The following is a 21,888-nucleotide window of genomic DNA, read 5'->3' on the forward strand; positions in this document are numbered from 1 at the left end:
ATATTTACGGTAATATATCAAAACAATAACACATTTTTAAATACAAATCGACCTTCGAAATGTGAAAAAGTAAATCTAAATACAAATGCACCCATGACTCAGGAATACAGCCTTTAACGAGATTGGAACCCAGGACCATAGGCTTCACTAGGCAGGGTCACTATTCGTTCCTTGTTTACTGACCCTGACTTTGCCACAGTCAGTGGCTAGTGGACACGTGGCCACGTGCTCGGTAATGATCCTTATGCACAATGAGTGATGAGGTCATTACATTGTGTACCGGCCTAATGTAGGTGCAGGTATACACATAGTAGCTAACTAGCCATAGGGCGAGGTGTGAAACACGTCAAACAAATGATGCTATGATGGAAAGCATGACTAAAGACGATTTGAGTTTAGAGCACAGCTCACTAAGCACCTAAACAGATAGCCATGTGTATCCGAGATCACAAGTAATATTGATAATTTACATAAAAATGCGCAGTTTTATTGTAAAAAGATGGAAAACTCGTATTTTTAGGTGCATTTTTTAAATTACTAATTTTAGCTGTAACCGGACAAACAAAGCCCCGCCGTCTTAATTTAAGATATTACCTAAAATAGTAGGTAACAAAATTGAATAACGCAAAACGCAACATATTCACGTTTAGATTCGCCTACGGAACGGCGTTTCCGGCTGTTTAACATATCTACTTACCCACAATTTTGCTGCGCTCTTTGCATTAGATTTTGCTAGATATTTTGAGCCAAGGGATTCCCAGAGAGTAGATTACAGTGTATGTAGGTATTTGGTCAATAAATTGCAAAATAGTTTATACGAATCCGTTTACTATTCCAAAAGGAACCGATTTCAAATCTCTAATTTCTTTATAAGTAGAACAAATCACTTAGGTAAACCGCTAGATCGCTAACCAATAAGTGCTCTTCCTTTCGATGCCACTTGTCTTAACCTAACACAAACCCTAGTGACTTTTTTGAATCTTATTTCTAGGATAACTATGCATCTTAGGAATTGTGTTTTAATTAGAAAGACTTACAAAAACATATTATAATCCATACTAGTATTATAAATGGGAAAGTGTGTGTGTGTGTTTGCTTGTTTGTCCGTCTTTCACGGCAAAACGGAGCGACGAATTGACGTGATTTTTAAGTGGAGATAGTTGAAGCGATGGAGAGTGACAAAGGCTACTTTTTGTCTCTTTCTAACCCCCCATTTCCCTAAAATGGGGGTTGGAAGTTTGTATGGAGCATTCCGCAATTTTAGAATTTAACGCGAGCGAAGCCGCGGGCAGAAGCTAGTAGGTATTTAATAAAATAATTTGATTTGTTTCCCTACTTGTGTAGAAATACTTATTCAATAGGTAAATATGAACTATGGATAAATAGGTACATAAGTAATTTATCAGCTGACTTCGTTTTCTCGGTATTAACATGCCATCGAAGTTTGGAAGCTTCGATTTCGTGCAATTGTTTGATTGGCACATGACCATTAGAATTAATTGGCCAATTGAATAGTGACCAGCGTGCGTGGCACGTGTTTCGGTGATGATCCTATAATTATCTTTTTTCAGTACGATCTGGCCCCGTAGCCGAATGGCATTTCTCCGACGCCAAACGAAAGCGATACGCCGCTGGCTTTGTCGCGCCAATACGCAAGCGCGATAGAGATAGATATCTACTAGCGCTTCGTTTCGTGAGCGTTTCGTGAGCGATTGTGCCATTCGGCTAGCCACCCTGATGAGATGAGAGCATCGGGACATTTTAATTAAGTACTAGGAAATTTATCACACACGATAATTTAGACTATTTAGAGGATAAACTCGGTGGGGTGAGTAGGTACGTTACGTTCGTTACTTATATCAGGTGCTTAATCTTTGATGTATGAAGAAAGAGACCTTTTTCCTGCAACTGTGCCCGGAACTACATCGCTTTCTGTTAAATTCGATAAGATTTTTTTTCTTAATTATTAGATAACCGTAAGAGTTAAGAGGCTAGTTCTTAAAGAAATTGATTGTACATATTTGAACTAGAGAATCTTCCCTTAAAGTTAACGGAATTCAATAAAAACAGGGTGTATACAGTACTCTCGTTTGCGATATAGGTTTATTACTTTCGTTGCACCAACTTACCTTGCACCATGTATTATCGTTTCTTTTTTACGAATATTACATTGCTTGAGGATGAAATATATAATGAGCTATGACCTACATGAAAGCGATAGCTATACGAGTATCTTGTTTTTTGCTTCATTGTAAATTGCATAGATATCAGAAATATGTAGTTTTGTATAAGGATATGATTTTTCTATTATTTTATATAGGTCTCATTCTTACAACGAATATTCATAATATACACTTAGATGAATTCCTTGAAATAACTTCAGTAAGGTTGTCCGCACTAAAGAGATTTTTTCTGAAAATTTAGTTTCCTTTTTATCATTAATCAGGAAAATTAACACAGAAAAAATATTAGGAAACACACGAAATAAAATGCTCCTGTATATGGACACTGTGGAGTGCTCCTAACACCTACCTCCTTTTCAGGATCTTCATAAATCTTATAAGTCTTCAAATTCATCCCGTAGTTGTCGAATTCCAAGAATTCCATCATTCACAAGCCTTTTATTTTTTAAACTATTTTGTATTCACAGATCACTGACACTAGAATAGGGATCAGAACGAAATGGGTGCGAGCGGGCCAAGCATAAGCTTATATGTCCTTCGTTTTCCTTGTAAACACGTTATAGATATTGTATGTAGTATTCGAAAATCCCCCTGAGTCGCTGGCAATCGCGAGCGCGCGCGAAGGAATACAGTCACCGGTTGTGGCTTGGTTGTGATCACTTTACCTGTGTAAATATTTACGAATTCCTTTAACTGTTCGACAAGTTGTTATTAAGGATGCCCGCTGACGAGTATTTGAGGCGAAAATAGAATTGGAAAAATTAAATTCTTGAATAACTTTCAGTCCAGTTATGTTTTTTTGCTGTGTGCGTTTGAATTAATTTGTCTCTTTTCGGCTAAAGATAGAAATGCTAAAGGGACAGGTATTATTTTAAGAAAGTGACGGAAAAGCTTGTCTTTAACCCATATTGCCTAATGCTAACCGAAATAGACAATTTCAAGTATTACCTGGGCCATTTTTTTCAAAGTTGTCCACCCCACTTTTTTGTAACATGGGTATTTTTTACGCGATTAATACTCAGAATCGCGAGCTCTTTCGATCGTGATAGGAGAAAAAAAATGTCCCAAGATTTCCATACATTTTTTCGAACCTTCCATTCCGTTACCGCCATACAAAATGTATGGAAAAATGGTAACGGAATGGGAAAAAAACCTTGAGACACTTTTTTTCTCCCATTAGAATTGAAAGAGCTCGCGATTCATGAGTGGAAACCACATAAAATTTTCCAAATCCAAAAAAAAAAGAGGGGTGGACAACTTTGAAAAAAAATGGCCCACCTAAGTCTTCTGTAAACAGTCTATGCTTATGTTAGTGATAGACTGATGATATCTTCTTTTGTTTACCTGCTAGTGAGCAGGTCGGCATGTCCAATTTACTTTTCATACTTGTATATTTATATTCGCTAATGATCCGGTATAACCCGACTATTTTCCTCAAGAATTCGCGATTTGCACAATCTCATATGATAACCTATAGATATAATTAACTTAAGTAAAACATATAAGTCAACGTGTCTATATTCAAAATTTACAATGTTTTCGTAACTTTTTTTAAAGTACACATCTATGTAATACTTAATTTGGCTGTCGAAATACAAAAAAATTATAAAATACTGAAAAATAAATTCTTATACATAAACATTTGCCTTTCACATACTAACACACCAGAAAATGAAAACTGGTTTGGTGTTAAATTTAGACATTTTATCTCAGTAGGTAACATTAATAATAAAATCCGCCCAAGCGCGGATCCAGCTTCGTGCCCAGGGGTAAAGGCCCAGCCCCCCCCGTCACGTGGTCTATTTGTATGGCCAGCCTAGGCTCCAGGGGGAGGGGGGGGCTCATGACACTCATGACCCCCATGACCACCCCCCTGGATCCGCGCATGAATCCGCCTATTAACATTCCAAATAAGTAGGTACCTACTGGGTGAAAAATGCGCTTTGAACTGGAAATTATACTAAAAATAAGTGAAATCCAGTTTAAAATTGTATCCAGCTGATGAAAAGTGTAGCATGTCTAGCCTTAGGGCCCATTTAGACGGTACGAGAACTTGCATACGAGTTTTATTACATTGCGGTATTTGATGGCTGTGCAAAATTGTATGTACCCTCAGCAGCCCGCAATGTAACAAAAATCGCACGCGAGTTCGCACACCGTCTAAATCAGGCCTTAGTCATAACACTAAGGCTACATGACCTACGGCCCGTGTCGATCCTGACTTCCTTTACCTACTCTTACACCGCGGAACAACCGCGTCGAGCCTCCAGACGTCATACAAACCGCAGACTGGGATTGTAATATGACTGGATCTCAGTCACGTACACACCCTCAGTGTTGACTATACGAAGTGTCAGGCCTGAGTGCAAGCTCATATTATATTATAATTAGGACATAAAATGAAAAAATAAAATGACATTTATGCCGGTGACTGTAAGCAAATACGTATCTATTGGAAAAAAAAAACAGGACATTCTTAGACAGGTTGACTGAGGCCCACGGTAAGGTCAAGAAGGCTTGTGTTGTGTACTCAGACAACGATATATATACATAGAAAACATCCATGACTCAGGAACAAATATCTGTGCTCATCACACAAATAAATGCCCTTACCGGGATTCGAACCCGGTACCGCGGCGTAGCAGGCAGGGTCACTACCGACTGCGCCAGACCAGTCGTCAAATTTTCAATATTGGGCGTGCGGCGCAGCGTGCATGTCAAATAATAGGGATGACGACTACATAAAAAATGGCATTCTGTTTAGTCCGTCAGCTAGATCGTCCAAAAATACTGAACACATATTTTTCGCTTTTTCTAATTAATGAAAAAATACAAAGATATAGAGCATCAAAAGCTAAGCTTCTAAGTAAAAAAATATTGTACCTAGGCGTGACATCACGCGAAACTTCAACGCACTGTACCGTCGTCATTTTTGTTTACGACAAAAAAAGAAAAAATACGTGTCTAAAATTCTTTGATAATCTAACTGACGGCCTAATTAGTTTTTTTAGTCGTCTCGCCTATGAAGCCTAATACAAGTGTCCTGAGTCTACTTATGCTGCGACCAGGCAGGCAATTATGGTCGCGCGATAAATGATAAAACATCTCGCCGTCCCTATCGCACTTACTAATAGTGCGATAGGGACGGCCTGATATTTTATCGTCTGTCGCGCGACCATGCTAGCCGTGCTGGGCGCACACTCGCCCGCCCCGAGTGAAGGAGCTCACCAATGGAAAAGGCTAGATTAAAACATCTCTAAATATTTCAGATTACCGTTAGAGTCTTAGGCACGCCACAGACAGTCTGAAAAATTCATAATCTTAAAAAATATTTGTATGCAATCTGTCAGTTCAATCTGAAAATTCTGTCAGTTTGAACTGACATGTTGCATACAAATCTTTTTTAAGATTATGAATTTTTTCTACTCGTCGACTTTAATCTGTGAATTAGGACACCACAGACTAAACTATAAGTGCTGACTTTTCAGTGTTAGATAGTCTTTGACACTTAGTCAACTATAATATTTCATTACAGCAGGGGCGGCTCACTCCGCGATTCTATCGCCGCGCTACAAGTACATCCTGGCGGCCGCGAGTTCGCGGCCTACTCAGGGGTGGCGCGCGTTCTCACGGAATGCACGTTCGCACTTTCTACTGTTACTTTACGTCGCGAGGTTTTTTTAAGCGATGTCCGCGTGTGGAATAGCTAATAATACTTAGTTAAATAGACATATTGAATAAAATAAATGCCATAAGACATTCTTACACAGATCTACTATCGATTAAGTCCCACGGAAAAGTTCAATAAGGCTTGTGATGTTGGAACTTGAACAAAAATATATAACTACAGCATATATACCTAGAAAGTACCTAAGACTTGAATATAATAGTATAACATCGTTAATTCGCTTCTACTCATTTCCTCAAAGGTTGACTGGAAGAGATCCCATTAAGGGATAAGTCCGCCTACATTGTATATTACTGACTCTGTAACTGTGTCTCTTTTGTTTCCTTTATGTACAATAAAGCTTATACATACATACATACATTTTATGTGAGTATTAATTCGTTTGGATCCATTGGTAACCCTATCACCGGACGCCGCGCACGTGCAGCTCGTTTCTTTGTAAGAATTTTATAGGTATTTAAAAAGGCGGCATTTCGGGAACATCAAAGCAGTGGGCCTTCTGTACTTGTACTATTATATATTCTGTGATTACAGTTCACTTTTAGTTAACTGTAATAATTTCAAAATTAGAACTTCATACAAGTTCTTTACTAATTTGCGATGCCTGGCAAATTTTTCTGCATCTGAAACATGATTTTTTTTATCTATCGCGTTATCGACCAATCAGAGACGGTTATTACAAACAATTGGTTGCCAGGTAATTCGATGTTGATACAACGGTGAACGACGCTATTACATTAATTTTAACTTGAATGATGATATTTTTCGTCCATTGGTACTCGACTGAAAAGCTTGGTATTATATCACGATTGTATAAAATACTATTTCACACTGTCTGTGGCGTGCCTTAATAGTATTTTATACAATCGTGATATAATACAAAGCTTTTCAGTCGAGTACCATGTTTAGGCCACGAAGCTTGCTGAGTGGCCTAATAGTACGATACGAGAGTGAAAAGCTTAATTATATCACTATTGTATACAATACTTTTTCTATGAGTCATCATTTTCATCATCAATGAAGTTCTATTTTTGAAATTATTACAGTTAACTAAAAGTGAACTGTAATGAAATATTATAGTTGACTAAGTGTATTTGTATTTGTATTTTGTATTTGTTTATTTGCTAATACACACAGATTACAATACAGGTCATGTTGGTGCGGTACAAATTCATGAGTGCATATTACGCCACAAGGCATGCAAAATATTAATCCTATACTAAAGCTAGTCTTAGCCTAAAGAGCCTAATTAAGCTTCCTAAAGGGAATACATATGTTTAAACTTATTATATTACAAGCCACACATAGTTATTATATTATCAATCAACACATAGTGCAATATATATAAATAGTAAACCATGTCAAAATTACATTAAAATATTCAGAAAATAAAATAATCATGAATTAAACAAAATAGTACTAATAATATTCCAAAATAGTTTACATGATTAAAACATTCAATCGTATATTTTTTCAAAAAATTCCTTTAAGGAATAGAAAGGTCTACTAATTAAAAACGATTTTAAATTATTTTTAAATTCATCTATATTACAGCAATGTTTAATGTCGTTATTTAAAGTGTTGTATATTTTTATTCCGTTATATTCAGGACTCCTCTTAAAGTCATGTCAAAGACTATCTAACACTGAAAAGTAAGCACTTATAGTTTAGTCTGTGGTATCCTAATTGACAGATTGAAGTCGACGAGTAGAAAAAACCCTTTAATGTAGTTTGCCATTTTTTTCCTAATAAGCAAAAAACTTTTCTGTGTGAAACTGACGATAGTCAAGCGATTTTACAATAGTATCATTATTTACCAACTAGACAAAGAGCCTCTGAAACACCTACATCCTGTTATTACGTACATATTTAACTTCAAATGTGTCAGTTCAAGCAAAAGGTGTCCATCTTTTATTGCTAGCCATAACGACGCGTTGACAAGTTATTGCATGTAAATACAAGCAAATCTTGTATTTAAGCGTCAAAGAAGGACCTTTATAAACTTTGAAACAATTAGTATGTAAATTAGAGCCAGTTTAGGTATTAAACAACATTATACTAGTCACTCATTTTAAACCATGGGAAGCGTGGAAAAATACAGTGCAGATTAAACGAAGACCGATTATAGAAAAGAGGATCTGACCTTTGTTTTGTTACAGCATATTTGACTTATACAAAATGGGGAATACTTCCCGTTTCGCCGGATTCCTGTTTTGCCGGATTCTTGTTTTGTCGGATTCTTATTTCGCCACGTTTTTTTGATTAAGAAATACTATAGAAATATCGCGGCTTTACCTATCTATTAAATAAAATGCAGACACTTCGTTACATTAATAAAAAATATCTTTGCGACCGAGCTTCGCTCGGTTCTATTTTATTATATCATGTCTTTAGATAAAAAAAAAACCGGCCAAGAGCGTGTCGGGCCACGCTCAGTGTAGGTTTCCTTTACCTAGGTGATTTTATTGTATATTAATATTTCAGACGAAACAAGAATCTGACTAAACAAGAATCCGACGAAACAAGAATCCGGCAAAACAGGAATCCGGCGAATCGGGAAGTATTCAAAATGGGTGTACCTACATATTTTTGAGATACAGACACTCATTTAGTCGTTAGTCAGACTGCGTTTCGATCGGAGTCTGGCGTCAACGATTGTCATTTTGGCTAGGTTGGCCGAGAATTTTCGGCCGGTTTCACGGCGGCCGGATGGTCTAGTGGTTAAGACGATACGGTAGGGGTCAATTCTCCATACAAACGCTCTCGACTATTTCCTCCCTGGTTTTTGAAGATAGAGCAATGATTTTTCAACACAGCTTGTTATTATTTTTATCTGTGTCGGACCGTTTTGATTTTTTTGATATTTTGCTTTTTAAAGACTCTAGAGCCAATCAAAAATTTCCAAAAACGGCCTTTTTCATTGTGACGCAAAAAAAGGTGTGATACTTAAGATTGGTAACAATTAACCAAAAAAGCTAAACGGTCCGACATAGATTATTTCATTGTTATTCAGATTCTCAAATTTCGTTCCGATTGATTAAGTTTTGAAGGAGGAAAGAGTCGAGATGATCGGAACCTCGATTTTAAAGATTTTTTTAAATATCTTTTGACTGAGTTGTTCTTAATGGACATTTTTTTTTTCGATAAATCTAGTTAATAACACTTGTATATTTAACTAAAATTCCCAAGTTGAAAGGGGGGCTCCTTTCCATTTTATCATTTTCGCTACCGAATCCTCTTAAGACGTTAGCCGCGTATTAAGACCTGCCCCTCTAGCACAACAGAACTTGCCTTGTCGCGCGCGAGTCCGTACTTGAAGTCGCACTTGATGTATGGACTCGCGCGCGACAAGGCAAGTTGTGCTAAAGCGTCTGGGTTCGATTTCCTGCTTGGCCAACGGTGAGATTGACTGCTTTTTCTTTCGTGTATGATATTTATTGAGACAATCCAGTTACTTAATGACAAATTTAAGTAAAAAAAGTGGAACAAACGCAATTTTAAACTGACTCAATGGATTCGTCATCGTAGGAAAAGTCGCTTAGCTAATATTGCTTGACCCTGTAGCAATATTGCTGCTAAGTCATAACTGCATTGACCTGAGTCCCACGGTAAGCAATATTGCTGATATATATAATATATAAATACTTATATACATAGAAAACATCCATGACTCAACTAAGCATGGACTCTTCAGTTTTCATCACACTTGCTCAGTAAAAGTGTGTAATTACATGTGCAATTTCAGTGCAGATGTAGCTAGAGTAGAGTTATAGAAAAAGCTTTTTCCTAAGGAGTTATGAAATTTCTAGTACCTACAATAGAAAACTATTACACTTTTTTTTTAATTGTTGTGATGAAAAACCGGAGTAACTCAAGGCGAAAGCCGTCACAATTTAACTAAGTATTCTCTAGTTTCCAGGTCGCGGGTTCGAAGGTTCGAACCCGGCTCGTACATATCAATGAGTTTTACTGAACTTATGTGCGAAATGTCATTTGATATTTGCCAGTCGCTTTTCGGTGAAGGACAAACATCGTGAGGAAACCGGATTCATTCCAATAAGGCCTAGTTGCCCTTCGGGTAGGAAAGTCAGATGGCAGTCGCTTTCGTAAAACTAGTGCCTACGCCAAATCTTGGGATTAGTTGTCAATGTGGACCCCAGGCTCCCATGAGCCGTGACAGATGCCGGGATAACGCAATGTAAAATTGATGTCGATGAAATGCTCTTTTCGTAATGATTGGAAATTAAAATTCCTAATAAAAAAAATGTAATAGAATAGAAAAGTTCATGTTTTTAGGGAGTCTAGTAAAGACATTTTTGCACTAGAAACTTTATAGCGTGCGTCTGTCCGTTCCGCCGGTGGCCGCGAACCAGTGGCAGTGTCAATGTCGAGGCCAGCCATAATGACGTGATGACATACAGTAGGCAGGCTGTGACGTCACACCACAGTAGATCGACTTATGCAAAAACATGTTATGAATAGGTACAATATTCAAATTAATGCAATATAGAACAACAATTATAGAAAAAGGTAGGTAATGAAAGTTGCACTCTACCTACATTATAAATTACTTGTAAATATAACATATATAAATCATAAACAAAAATGAACGTCATACTTCATCAAGATAAAAAATTTTAACTATAAAACTCCCCTGAGACTCATACATATTTAAAAATATTTTAAGCGGGTTACTCACGTATTAAGTCGATATAGCGTTCGACATGTTTCGGTTCAATTTCGAGAACCTTTCTCAAGAGTAGCGACACCCCGCCTTTACATGTCGAGAGCGCGACGCATACTGCGGGCGCTTGCTGCTTTTGACAAAAGTAACATAGTGGGTAGCTCCGATCTCGCCACGGTGACGTCGCCCGCGCCGCCGACCCCCCCTGCGCCTGTCCTCAGCAGCCGCGCGCACCGAGCAAGCGCCCGCAGTATGCGTCGCGCTCTCGACATGTAAAGGCGGGGTGTCGCTACTCTTGAGAAAGGTTCTCGAAATTGAACCGAAACATGTCGAACGCTATATCGACTTAATACGTGAGTAACCCGCTTAAAATATAAGATAAAAAATGCATAAGGTACGTGAACCTCATCAGTCATCGCCTACAATCATCATCCTCCTTGCGTTATCCCGGCATTTGTCGCGGCTCATGGGAGCCTGGAGTCCGCTGTGACAACTCATCCCTAGATTTGGCGTAGGCACTAGTTTTACGAAAGCGACTGCCATCTGACCTTCCAACCCAAAGGGTAACTAGGCCTCATTGGAATTAGTTCGGTTTTCTCACGATGTTTTCCTTCACCGAAAAGCGACTGGAAAATATCAAATGATATCTCGCACATAAGTTCCGAAAAACTCATTGGTACGAGCCGGGGTTCGAACCCGCGACCTCCGGATTGAAAGTCGCACGCTCTTACCACTAGGCCACCAGCGATATTAATCGCCTACAATGTTGTTGTAAGTAAAAATTCTACAGAAGAAAAAAAACTTAAAAATATGATAATATTGATAATCTTTGACATATTAAAGTGTAAGTGCGATATAAAATGGAATGAACAATTAACTTGGCATAAAATATTTATAAGAAATGTCATCGTACTCTTCAAACATAAAAATATCAGTCTGCTAAAAGACGCGAACCAAATAACATATTGTTTTCTGCTCGTCGGCTTTAATCTGTCAATTAGGACACCACAGACTAAACTATACGTGCTGACTTTTCAGTGTTGGATAGTCTTTGACACTTAGTCAACTATAATATTTCATTATTCATTACACTTCACTTTAGTTAACTGAAAAAGGATCAAAAATAGAACTTCATACAAGTTCTATACTAATTTGCGATACCTGGCAATTTTTTCTGCATCTGAAACACATTTTTTTTAATCTATCGCGTTATCGACCAATCAGAGACGGTTATTATAAACAATTGGTTGCTAGGTAATTCGATGTTGATACAACGGTGAACGACGCTATCTAACATTAATTTTACCTTTTAGGAGACATCTGTAGGTAGGTACAGTGTAGTCCCCCTAGGTTAAGTTAGGTTTAGTTTAGTTTTAATTTGTTTCTATTATCTTGATATTTAATGTTTTAAAAATAATAAATCTATTAATAAATAATTTTACCTTGAATGATGATATTTTTCGTCCATTGATGATGAAAATGATGACTCATAGAAAAAGTATTGTATACAATAGTGATATAATTAAGCTTTTCACTGTCGTACTAAACATGGTACTCGACTGAAAAGCTTTGTATTATATCACGATTGTATAAAATACTATTTTAGGATAACTACTTCTAATAATACCTACTTACGACTAAACTTTGACATGCGTCTATCGGACTGTCCATTCCGCAGGTTGCCTGAACCAGTTGCAATGCCAATGTCAAGGTTGACGCATAATCACTCTAATGACACTTAACAAGCTGTGACGTCAACTACGTAAATTATAGCAAATCGTTCTATGAATAGGATATAATATTGAGATTAGGATGTTACGTGATGACATTTGACAATATGAGGAAGCTTTTATTTCTCATAATAAATTTGGATTAAAGGATGACAAGATTGATGAACTTAATGATTCATTGTTGTAACCATATAAGTTATCATGATATTTTTGGTGAATTTTGAATATTTTAACTATGTATTTGACTATTTGCAATAGAACTTACATCCAACATCATTGTTATGTGGCAAATTTCGAGTATGTTGAAATCACCCCTCTACTGGATAATGACTAGCATATTACCATGTTAAATTTAGTAAAATTGCGCGATTATGAGCCTTTTTACATGACATAGTTCTACAGTGGCCTAGGGTTCCAATTGGATGACTGTACGTTAAACTGGGTACATTCCGAAAATCATTTAAGGAAATTTTAGTTTGGGTTTTGAGTGTTTGGTTGAACCTAAGTACCTACTTTTAGCCGATCTGCCATAGGAATATGTTTAGCATCAAATAATGATATCCTAACCAACATCAATTATTGAAACATTCGATAAACTACAGGTCAAGGGAATTCACGATCTAGTTTTCTCTTACAATTGGGACACCTCGAATCGTCCTTGGATAAGGCAAGCGAAATACAACAATTACGAGTATGATGAAAATATTCACGAGATATTTACAACACGGACGAAAAGTGTGAAGTCTGGGTACCTACTGAAACTGTTAACAAATAAAAATTATTGATGATTTTGCATACGTATTGTATCTGGATCATCTTCTTGTATTCTGATTTATTTCTGTCAAAATTTCAGAATTTCGAAATAGAATGAGACCTCAAATGTCCCATGTCCATCATATGTCCATAAGTAGCTCTCTACCAGATTCAACAAGTTTACAAATGGACACATAGGTATTAGCATGTGCTAATGAAATTAACACCGTGACACATAACAAGGATCTTGTTAGACACACTCCGACTAATATGAAGAGCAAACTTTAAGTGGAAAATATCAATTGGTACCAAATCGTCTGAGACACGTGCCTACACCAAGCTAGTAATGATTGCCGACTATAGAAGTCTCCAATATAATTGACGTGTTATGGAAATCAAAATTCAAGTAATATTTGGCGAATGTAAATGACAGTTAAGGTAACTAAAATCTAGTTCTGCTGTATTTTTATTATATTATCAAACCTATTTCAAATAGGTACCATGTGTCAGCAAAAAAATCACTGATTCTGATTTCGACGCGATGTTACAAACGTGATGCTCATACATTTATATCGGATGTTCATTTAAAGTTGTCGAACTTTATAGGTGTTCAATTAACAATTGCAACATTTGTTTCATCCATACTAATATTATAAATGGGAAGTGTGTGTGTCTGTTTGTTTGTCCGTCTTTCACGGCAAAACGGAGCGACGAATTGACGTGATTTTTTAAGTGGAAATAGTTGAAGGGATGGAGAGTACATAGGCTATTTTTGGTCTCTTTCTAACGCGTGCGAAGCCGCGGGCAAAAGCTAGTACTATATAACTTCCTTTACTTTACTTTTTATAAATTGTCTCAGAATATCGCAGAAATGTTGAACTGATTATACCGCGTAGTCCGCGTAAATTCATTCTTTCGTCATTGTAAACGCTTGCTAATTACATCGCACGTCATCGAATCCGGTGTGAAAACGTGGAAACACTGCTTTGTAAGAAAGAATTGTAAGCCTCTGGTACTTAATTACTTAGTGTGTCGGTGAATAGAGATCCTGCACCTGGTGTACATTTTCTTTTCCATTTTATACAGACTCGAGACTTGCGTTGCTCCATTCAAGAATGAATCGATCCCACGTTACAACGAATTCGGATTTCTTTGTACGACATCCCCGTTAATAAGAATCAGTCAGATAACATAAAAGTATAGGTAAAATAAAAAAGTAGATGTTTTAACTTTAGGTCTTGCTGGATTTAGTTCAAATAATTTCCATACATATTGTGCTTTTACAATGTCCAAATAGCATTTCAATGCTAATCTCTTTTGCGATAAGTAATAAACCGTTTAATATATTCAAATGCTAATCGATATCAAATGAGATCAATGAGAAGAATAAGAAATTTATGAAGCTACTGAGTAATAAGCAAATAAGGCTATATCAATCTAAACTTCAATTATTTTTATCTAATTTTAACTTGTACCTACCATAAAACCGGTAACTGGTGAGGACAAACAAATCAATGAATACAATTAATTTATAGGTGTTTTCTGCCGTGAAGTGGTCTGAAGTACAAACAGCTTCAAACAGGTATTACTTAGTGTTAAAGTCTTAGATACACTAAGTTGCAGGTTAGAAATTAAATTAATTAGGTAAAAAATAGTACTGTTAAATACAATATAGTTTGTACACGACTGTACTTCCATACCTCATGTTACGCACATTCAATTTGAACGTCAGTAGCCATTAGGGGGATAACAATATAAAAATAAAGGAAACAGACCAAGAGTTTTTACATTGTCCTTTTAGTCCATTTAGGAGGTATATTTTTATTTCTCCACGCAATACTCAGCCAACGAAATCTACTAGAGTTTCAGGTTTTCATCGTGCTAAGTTTAAAAGCTAACTGGATGGATACAAATCTAGATCTAACATATTCCCCATTTAACCGTAAACCTACTTATTACATATCGGGATGTGTATAATGGTGAACGACTCATTAAGTCAGGTAATTAATCATGGACTGCCATTCAGCGCAAATTATTTGAACTTTGGCGGTTCCATTTGCTTAGGTCAATGACTTGTGGGTCAATCAGCTGTCAAATACTTGTTGAAGCAGCTACGAGGCGCATTTCTGGCTGTTCAGTACAGGGTCTAGTTAAGATAAAGATCGATAAGCACGGGTAAAAAATGCATTTTCAGTATGGCACATCTTCTGGTTTTAGTACCAATAACATAGGTAGTATTTTAACTTGAAATAAATTGGCATGGGCTTAAATATGTACCTAATTCTATTTGGCAATCGTTATACTGTCATTATATTTAGAATACAAGTGTAAAAAAATACTCATCATCCTTCATCGTCGTTTTTTTTTACCAGGTGCAGACCAAAATGCATAATCGGTGCCTACTTAAATAAATATGTACGCAAATAATCATTTGACGTTTTGCAATTTTTTGTCTTATTGAATGACTTCATAAAAAAACTTTAATGATGCCATTAATCTCAAGTCAAGTTTGTGCAAAAAATAAACGATGGTTAGTTTCCATTTTTGGACTGTCAGCAGTTTTTATTCCTAGACGATTGTCATAATAGTCTGACAAACTTTATCTAGTTCGTCCTTCTCCAGATTTCTAACTGGGTCTGAATCCCGTCAAACTATTTGACGTCTACCTACCTAATTTGAGTTGAGGATGACGGTACGGATTTCAGTTGATATTTTGACCATTTAGGTTTAATGTACGTTACGTTACGTCAGTACAGTCAGCCAAAAAAGTGGTTTACCACTTTTCAATCTTATGTGTTTAAAAATAGTCAAAAGTGGTAAACCACTTTCTTGTCTTGGCTGACTGTACATAGTAGGAAGTGGAAAGGAAGAAATACCAGAAGTAGAGCATACCTTTCCACTTGAATTAAACTATACCATAAGACAAGTACTTGTCTTCGTCTACATAATCCAACCTACTAAAACTTAAGCCGTCAAGTAAACTAGATGACCTAATTGTAACGAATTAATTTTATACATTCCAAGGTTACTTCACGCTCTGAAGTGTCTAAACAATTAGAACCGAAACTGATACAAAATAAATTGCAAAATAATCGGATGGTCAAAAGTGGGTAATCGCTGTTGACATAATAGCTCGTTTGTGCATTACCTACGACCATTAGCAGTAGGCCTACGTCAGGTGTTACGGAAACTTTCCGGTCTTCTAGAAGCAACTCTTATTCAACTGGTAAACTGTATTTTAAGAACTTATATGTATAGCTTTTTCACTTAAAAAAAAAACCATATATTTTTTGTCAAACGCCAGTCAAACACGTTTGTAGAAAAGGCTCGAAATTCAAATGTCCATGGGACGAAAAACTTTGAACCTACATTTTTATGGCATCGCGCTCCTGGCGCATTCAGCCAGCCAAGTAAAGCAGGGAAACGGAATTAAAGGTTTCAAGAAAAGTTATTTAGTATGAAATAATAAAATACTGAAATGAATAAAATTACTATTCGATGGTCTAAATCTGACAATCAAAGTTATTTAATATTGCGTGCCTAGTAAAATTTTGTAAAAAAAAACAATCTGATGTTAATTCGCTCAGTCTTATTGTTTACTTCTGAAGAAACCTAAAATAAACCTATTTAAATTTATCGGGTTATATGCCAAGATCCTCCATAGTCATTAGTTTGTAATTATAATGAGATAATGATTTTGACCAAATCGAAAACATAAACACAAAACAGAGTAATTAGCACTGCGGCGCATTTTTGCACGAACGTGTTGCTTCATTTGATTCATTTCACATGGCTATTAAGTACATTACAGGAATTACAGAACGATTCCGCAAACTGCGGATTCGCGGTCTACTTATTTAAAAAAAAACAATGTTTTTTATTGCTGTAAAAGACTCCTACAGACTTTGCAACAAATGGCTTAATAGATAATGGTTGAATAGAAGCATCGAGTAATGATTGATTATTTAAACATTGAAAAATTGCCTATTTTATTGCCTATTAACAGTTGACGCGAATTGTCAACTGTGCCAGCATATCTGTGATCGGCTTGACTCCTTAGCGCTGCGTAGAGATGTGGCCTCGCTCTGCATTTTTTATCGCATGTATAACGGGGAGTGCTCCGAGGAATTGTTCGGATTAATCCCTGCCGCTTATTTCCGCCATCGCCCTACGCGACATTTCCATCTCCATCATTTAGATGGCTGGCAGTCCTCAACTGTGCGTTTCTCCAGAATTTCCTGCCCCGCACAGCTAAACTGTGGAATGAATTGTCGCCTGCGGTATTTCCGGACCGATACCTTCAAACCTTCAAGAAAAGAGCGTACACCCATCTTAAACGCCGGCAACGCACCTACAACACTTCTGGTGTTTCGGGTGTCCATGGGCGGCAGTGATCGCTTACCGTCAGGCAACCTGTCTGTTCGTTTGCCCCCTATACCATAAAAAAGTTAGAAAGTAAAGAAAACTCAAATGTTTATAATGTTTGACATGTTTTGTGTTTGTTTTTGCCATTTTAGATATTTTTATTAATTATAATATTTTTTTGCAAGATTACTGGATAGCTTATTTTAATGGGACCGTTTGACATTAGTATATCGTGTTTACTAGTAGTAGGTATTTAATTATCATTGTGTTATTGTTATGCTAAAGTCGATTACACGCTTTCTTCTCTTGCTTTATTTGCGAAGTAAGAACCTCTTTTCAAGGTAGAAATGTAGAAATATACCTAAGTAGCTGAGGTAAATAGATCAATGCATGGTAACAGATTTTATTTTAAATTCAGTTTTGTTTCTTTAATATATTTTTTAATTTACTAAATAGGTAAGTGATCTTATTAAGCCGTCATGCACCAGAGGGCGCGGTAAAAGGCGAGGTCAACACTAATTTAGCATTTACGATCCTTGCGTCAATTATTGAAGAAATACTCGCTACCCGTACTCCTAAATACAGTGCGAAGTACATACATTATCAAAGTACATAACTCACCTTATTCGGAACTTTTTCCTGTTCAGTATAAATGAACCCCGCATTGTCATAGCCGCACTTTTCTATCTCCTTCCTCTCAACAATAAATCCAATCTTATCACTGATCATGTTTAAAAATATCACCGAACGTTTAAAAAAAATAACAAGCGTTTTTACACTTCTACCCGTTTTCACCGGAAGTTAAAACTAAATTTCACTGGGCGCCGTGTTGTCTATGGTTGTTTTCCCGCCAAACGAAGTGTCAAAGTCAAGAGCGGGAAACCCGTTCGCCGTGTAGCCCGCGCGTAGACTGGCGCTCGGTCTTAGACTTAGAAAAGGTTAACCCAAATAAACATTAAAACTTCCATTAACGCGGAGAGATTGGTTTATCGCGCTCAATGCATTTAATCATTGGTTTTCTCACAGCTGGCTGCGGCTCACTGACCGGCTGGGTGTAGTGGACGGTGTAGTGACTTCGTTAATTGTGCAATTGTTTACACTGCTACGGTCACGCATGTTCGATTCCCATGTGGCAATTCATTGCGAGTACATTTTGCAGTTATTTCAGTATGTTGGGTTTTTGTCTGAAATATTGAAAAACGTATAGGCATTGCCTTATGTTTTGCTGATAAACTTATAAAGAAAGTTTTATAATTTTCCCAGAACATACTGTAGGTACTAGGTACCTGAAACATGGAACTACCTAAGTAACTTTTAAAGTATTTTTTTTAGTACTTTCTTTTTAAACTAGTTAATAATTAACTGCTTGTACCTCGTTAACTATTCGACATTATTACTACACAATAGGTATTATGGAAGCAAAAGTTCAAAGACAAGATTTATCTGTCTATTAAAATAATCGTTTCCAGCTATTTAACCTTCAAAACTGAACCTATCTAATTACTACGATTAACTGGAAAACAAGTATAATGCATATAATAAATTATTTATTATAAGTAAAAGACTAGAGGGAAGTAATTCATTAGCCCACGACGCAAAAGATAAACCCGCGATAAGACCGCCTGTTGTCTGCCTATATTTATAATCATTTGTTTTGTCTCCACTGTATCTTTTGCTGAGGTGTGCCAATAAAGAGTATTCTATCTATCTATCTATAAAGCAGATCTTCTGGGCAAACTCTTTGCGTCCAACTCTACTTTAGACGACGCAGATACCGGTCATACCGTAGAGCGAGATCTGTATGCCGGCTGTCCTAATCCGGCTCAACCAAAGCTCAGTGCGTAAAGCGGTTCGTTCTCTACCCATACCCATAAGTCGCCGGGGTCAGATGGAATCCCTGCGATTGTGCTGAAGATGTGCGCTTATCGGTGCTGTTACACTGCCAATACAAGTCCAGCAATCTACATAACTATTACCATTGCCGCGTTTGTTCAATAATCAATTAATCACCAACTAATTATGGAGCAAGCGCGGCAATGGAATGTAAATTGCTTGGAATTGTGTTGCCCGTGTAAGAGATTCTTTCACCTCTTTTATTTTTCTGACGTAGTTCCGGCTTCTTGAAAGTCAGCACCCGATCCTTAAAAAGGCGACCGCTCAAATCCATCCAGCTACACGCCAATAGCTTTTACCTAGTTTTTTTTTAAAGATAATGGAGTCAATTAGGTATCAACTGCCAGCTCCTTTGGCACAACAAGATTTGCACCTGCAGCTTTCAACCTGATAAGAACTTGAAAATATTAATAAATTAGGTTTCGTTAGACAAAAATGATAATTTTAACACTGGCTCCATAACGTATTTGGATCTAATGTTTGACGAATATTAACGTTCGAATCAGACCGTTATAAACCGAAGTCATAGATCACGATCACCCCAGCGTTATAAATCGTCTCAAATACTAAATCGTTACGTTTTAAATAATTAATCAAAATGTCTGAACTAGAACGCAAACTTACCACGACCTAGCTCTGAACCAGTGACCCCATAATGTCCGGAACCACCGTGCCAATAGGCCAACTTATAATATTATCAAAAATCGATTAATGAAAAAGGTATAAGTGACATTCTTAAGTAAACGGTACAGTCAACCAGTTTTAATCGTAGACTACTGTGGAACTTTTTCACAGTAAGTAAACGTCAAAGTGATATTTTATATCAGCAAATAAAGCAAGGCGTCAATAAGACAGGGTCCTATTAGATCAGCCTAGGATTCAAATTGGTTGGATGTTCCTTAATGTCGCTTACCATAAAGACGAAGTTTTCTCACATATTTGTATGTATGAATTAGCTGGTAAAACGTCTTTACAATTGCTTAGCTTAACCCTTAAATGCATAGTGATGTATCATTCATTATTGACTCTAATGACAGCATGGCAAAATTCAATTTGAATAAATCTTTGTCACGGTCATGCATTTAAGGGTTAGGTGATAACATGGTACAGTCATGTTCATAAATATATCCTGTCGTGTAAGCTGCATTGCTGAGTGGAGACCATTTCGGCCTCTCATTTCTACTTCTACTGTTTTGTTTTAAGTCTTTGTATTTCTCGTTTCTGATGTTTGTAGTGATGTATTGGCTGAATAAATGAATTCTATTCTATTCTATTCTATTATATTCTATTCTATAAATATATGTACATTTCGTCACCTTAACTCGTAATATATAAGGTGAATAAATGCACATTTTATGCTCGACTGTTATTTTAGCCTCGGAACGGCACATATCAATATGGATTAAGTGTTAATAGGTTTTAAGATACGGCCGAAGACAGCTCGGAGAGGATATGGAAATCTATTACTCACACTGTGGAAAAGGCAGCCACTTCTGTACTAGGCAAAACGAAAAGAGCACCCAGGAAAAACTGGATAACACAGGAAATTCTGGATTTAATAATACTTAGAAATAAGTACAGGGACAGTAAGTCTGCGGAAGGTCAAAAACTGTATAAAGTCTATAAAAACAGAATTCAAACACTATGTATCCATCATAAAGAGAACTGGTTAGACGCTCAGTGCTCCAAGATAGACTTCTGTATGAAGAGAGGGTTATTGGAAAAGGGTTATAATTTAGTCAAATCACTACAAGAAAATAAAAGAACAAACAGCAAGATTATAAGAAACAGAGATGGCAAACTATTGTATGATAGCATGGATATAGTCGATAGATGGGTCGAATACATAGAAGAACTATTCAAAGGAGCTGATCTCTCTGACGATATACTGGAGGAAGAATCTGACGTTTCAGAAGACTTCAAAGGCCCAGAAATACTTTGGGGAGAATTTGAGAACGCACTGGAGACATTAACAGAGAAGAAAGCACCAGGCAAAGACAACATAACAGCAGAACTACTCAAATGCTGCGGTCCTAAAACAAAGCATAAGCTTTTCAATTTAATAACACACATATACAACAAAGGGCAAGTACCAGAGGAATTTTACACGAGTAAAACTATTACTATTCCTAAGAAAGGCAACGCAGTAGAGTGTGGCAACTACCGAACTATAAGTCTGCTGTCACATGCTTCCAAGATTCTTCTAAAAATCGTGCAGAGTAGGCTATCCACTAAAGTCGAAGAAAACCTTAGCGACGACCAATTTGGGTTCAGACGGAATAAAGGTACGAGAGAGGCCATTTTGGCGATACGTAACATTATCGAAAGAGGCCTTGAAGTTAACAAAACTACATATATCAGCTTTGTAGATTTAGAAAAGGCGTTCGACAATGTCGAATGGAATCAACTCCTTGATCTACTGAAACGCAAAAATGTGGATTGGAGAGACAGAAGATTAATCTTGTCAATGTATAGGAACCAGCAGACGGAAGTGACAGTGGGTGACATTACAAAGACCGCCAAAATAAAAAGGGAGTAAGACAAGGGTGCAGCCTATCGCCACTGCTATTTAACTTGTATATAGAAGAGGCT

The 21,888-nt window shown here is 36.9% G+C and overlaps 1 protein-coding gene across 3 annotated transcripts in view; it reads right to left on the reverse strand.

Moving 5' to 3' along the window:
• Positions 1-21,888, reverse strand: part of LOC125231908 (facilitated trehalose transporter Tret1) — a 72,127-nt gene that overhangs the window by 42,240 nt on the left and 7,999 nt on the right. Inside the window, exon 1 of one of the 3 annotated variants that reach the window (XM_048137508.1) lies at positions 18,025-18,147. The exons of 1 other annotated variant lie outside the window; for it this stretch is intronic. In XM_048137508.1, the coding sequence (XP_047993465.1) occupies positions 18,025-18,132 (108 nt within the window). In that variant the 5' untranslated portion in view covers positions 18,133-18,147. Of the gene's footprint in view, positions 1-2,532; positions 2,684-18,024; positions 18,148-21,888 lie in introns of those variants that run through there. One more of the 3 variants, XM_048137510.1, reaches the window with a different exon arrangement.

Source organism: Leguminivora glycinivorella, chromosome 12 (genome assembly GCF_023078275.1).
Source record: "Leguminivora glycinivorella isolate SPB_JAAS2020 chromosome 12, LegGlyc_1.1, whole genome shotgun sequence".
Taxonomy (NCBI): domain Eukaryota; kingdom Metazoa; phylum Arthropoda; class Insecta; order Lepidoptera; family Tortricidae; genus Leguminivora; species Leguminivora glycinivorella.